Raw genomic sequence first — 2,935 nt, 5'->3', positions numbered from 1 at the left:
ATACCCACAGTGCATCTACTTGAAATGTTGTCACTCATGTCAGTTTTTCTGTGATTCTGTGATGAATGCAGGATGATGCATTTAAACCCTTGAAACTACTGCACCGTATGTTTTAATATACCAATGTGTCATCTGTGTTTTGTGTATTTACCACATGTTTCTCTGCACATCTTTCACACATATGTCAACACTCATCAGCTCTGTCTGCAGTGTGTCTGGGTGGATCCCATATAGAATAAGGAAGCAAAAAGTGAGAAAGACTGACAGAGGATGTGTGTGTGCTTATAAAGATCATTTACATTAATGCATTTGACAGACACTTTTATCCAAAAGGAATTACATTGCATTCAAGATATTTTATCAGTTCTTGCTTTCCCTGGATTTTGAGCAGATCTGGTTGTGTTTGAATATACCGGAGACTGACGTCAATCTGGAATGAAGACCACCATCATCATCATCATCATCACCACTCTCTGTCTGATCTCAGGTCAGTCCTTTACTGGCAATTTTGTGAATTATATTATATTATATTATATTATTTTATATCCAATATTGATAATATATAATAACCCAGAGTAAATTAACTTGTGTTTGTCAGGTCAGGTACTTTGTTTCAGTGTGTTTGGCTGCACTGGAGGGAGTGTAATGTTCAAGTGCATGTACAAGTCTAATGATCAGCATAAAGAAAAGTATTTCTGCAGAAACACAGACTGTACAACAGGAATCAGTACTGAGACTCAGCGCCAATGGGTTAATAATTGGAGATTCAATCTGTATGATGATGAAAACAGCAGATTCTTCACAGTGTTTATCAAGAACCTCAGCAGAGAGGATGATGGGGAATATACATGTGGAAACAAGCAGAAATGGAGTCATGATGTTACATTAGTGGTGAACAACAGTGCGTATGATACTTTATCACTTACTACAGTAATTACTAAATGCATTTGTTCAGATTTATTATTATTATTATTATTCTTGATATATGCCTTGGATGACATTTTTCATTCAGTATGTCTTGACCTAAAAACACTAATGTTAAAAAAACTGACTCTGAACTAACATGACATAGGGGTGTTAATGTCAAACACAGATGGTGATAGAAGAGTGCAAAGATCTCAGGGCACTGTTCAACTCTTTATCTTAAGAAATTAACTGTTCATCGGATGACCATTTTCCAATTGGTTGATATTGTATTCTTATGGCCATGAAGTGTTAAATGTGGTGTTTCTGAAATAAACAGAACAAATAGGCATCAGTTTGCACCTTCTAAATGTAATCAAAGACACCTGAACCAGCTAATGAATGTCTTACTAAATCAACATGAAACTTCCAGGAAAGGTGTTAAGGAGTAGGTAAACTATGCAGTTGAATCACCGTATATCCAGAACATATCAACATTATGAACACTGTATTAGGCTCTTAATGAAAAGTCTATAATATACTTTGAAATAAAAATTTTGACTTAATGGTAGTGTAAAACAACACCCTTTCAACCTTGCCAAAATGAGCTCTGCAAAAATCATCTCATTCTGAGGGGATTGTTCCTTTAAATGTGAATGAGCTCTGCTCACCCCGCCCCTCTCTTCTCTCTGTGGAGTGACAAGCCTGTTTACTTTATTCGCATTTAGCTGCATTACCTGCTAAACTTGCTAACTAGCATGTTATTAGGAAAGGCAGTTGATCTGAGGTAAGACGCTCATGTCAATCAACTATTGTGGGAGTGTCCTCTGTGGGTGTGATTCCACAACGACAGGCATCTGAGAACGGCTCGATTTGAAAAAGGGGATATTATTTTTACAGATTAAATTAGGGTAGATTTGTAAATACACTGCCAAATTAATGTTCAAACAACATGAAAAAATGAATTTAGCATCAGATGACACCTTTAAGATTTTAGTCCATGTCTCAATGATTTGTTAAAATTATTTTTAGAGTCATCTTCTTGTGGGACGTCTGTTATCCAATCAGCATATACTGGGAAACCGATCACTTTTAGTTGTAAATATGAGCATGGGTTTAAAAAATACACCAAAGTCTTCTACAGAGTGAACGGAGAGCCTGTCCATGTGCTGAACAGCTCACAATCATCACAATCATCTGAGGAGAAGTTCATCCTGTCTGACAGTCAGAAAGATCATTTTAATGTGACCATCAGAGACATTTCTACAGCAGACAGTGGAGTTTATTTATGTGGAGTGGAGAGACACGAATCAGATGATCAACCTTCAGAAACATCAATTACTCACATCACCTTCATTAAAGAGATTGATCTGAATGTTCATAGTGAGTTTAGTTTTAACTTAAAAAAAAATAATATAAAATTTATAATAAAATAAATAAAAACCTTACAATTAAATAAACATAAATCTCTCTTGACTCTTAATAATGTAATATATCAACAAATAAATCTTGTCTTGCAGGTCAAATAACATCTGTCCAGGTTGAGGCCTACATCAGTAAATCAGTCTTCATTAAGTGTAAATTTCCACAAAAATTCAAAGGAAACAAGAAATTCATCCAGAAAGATCCAACACAGAAGATCCCTGTTGATGAACAGAATCAATGGGTCCGTCATGATAAAGTGCACATGTATGACAATAGCAGTGAAGGAGTTTTGAAGGTTTTTATCAGTAACTTAACCGTAGATGATGAAACGACGTACAGGTGTGGAGTGAATATCAATAATGATGAAGATCTGTTCACTGAGATCAAACTGACAGTCAATCAAGGTAAAGAACTTCTGTGAGGAGCTTGTTTTTGGACACTTTCTAGCAGTTAAAATGAGGAAAATAAATTTAATTCCTGATTTTGTGTGTGTGTGTGTGTGTGTGTGTGTGTGTGTGTGTCTGTATAGTTGATCATTTTCCTGCATCAAGCAAATCAGCTGCTGTTATTGGTAAAAGTGTGAAACTCACCTGTAATTACCCTGAGA

The 2,935-nt window shown here is 35.7% G+C and overlaps 1 protein-coding gene across 1 annotated transcript; it reads left to right on the top strand.

The window, feature by feature from the left end:
- The first annotated feature begins 294 nt into the window (after nt 1–294).
- LOC127158264 (polymeric immunoglobulin receptor) lies at nt 295–2,652 on the top strand. The gene is made up of 5 exons (XM_051101440.1): nt 295–487; nt 599–901; nt 1,936–2,286; nt 2,424–2,592; nt 2,649–2,652. The coding sequence occupies exons 1-5, from the start codon at nt 436–438 to the stop codon at nt 2,650–2,652; spliced, it is 879 nt and encodes a 292-aa protein (XP_050957397.1). The 5' UTR covers nt 295–435.
- Nucleotides 2,653–2,935: the final 283 nt, after the last annotated feature.

The sequence above is a fragment of the Labeo rohita genome, unplaced genomic scaffold (genome assembly GCF_022985175.1).
Source record: "Labeo rohita strain BAU-BD-2019 unplaced genomic scaffold, IGBB_LRoh.1.0 scaffold_142, whole genome shotgun sequence".
Lineage (NCBI taxonomy): Eukaryota > Metazoa > Chordata > Actinopteri > Cypriniformes > Cyprinidae > Labeo > Labeo rohita.
Note: the sequence above shows the minus strand (reverse complement) of the source record. Positions and strands in the feature narration are given on the sequence as shown.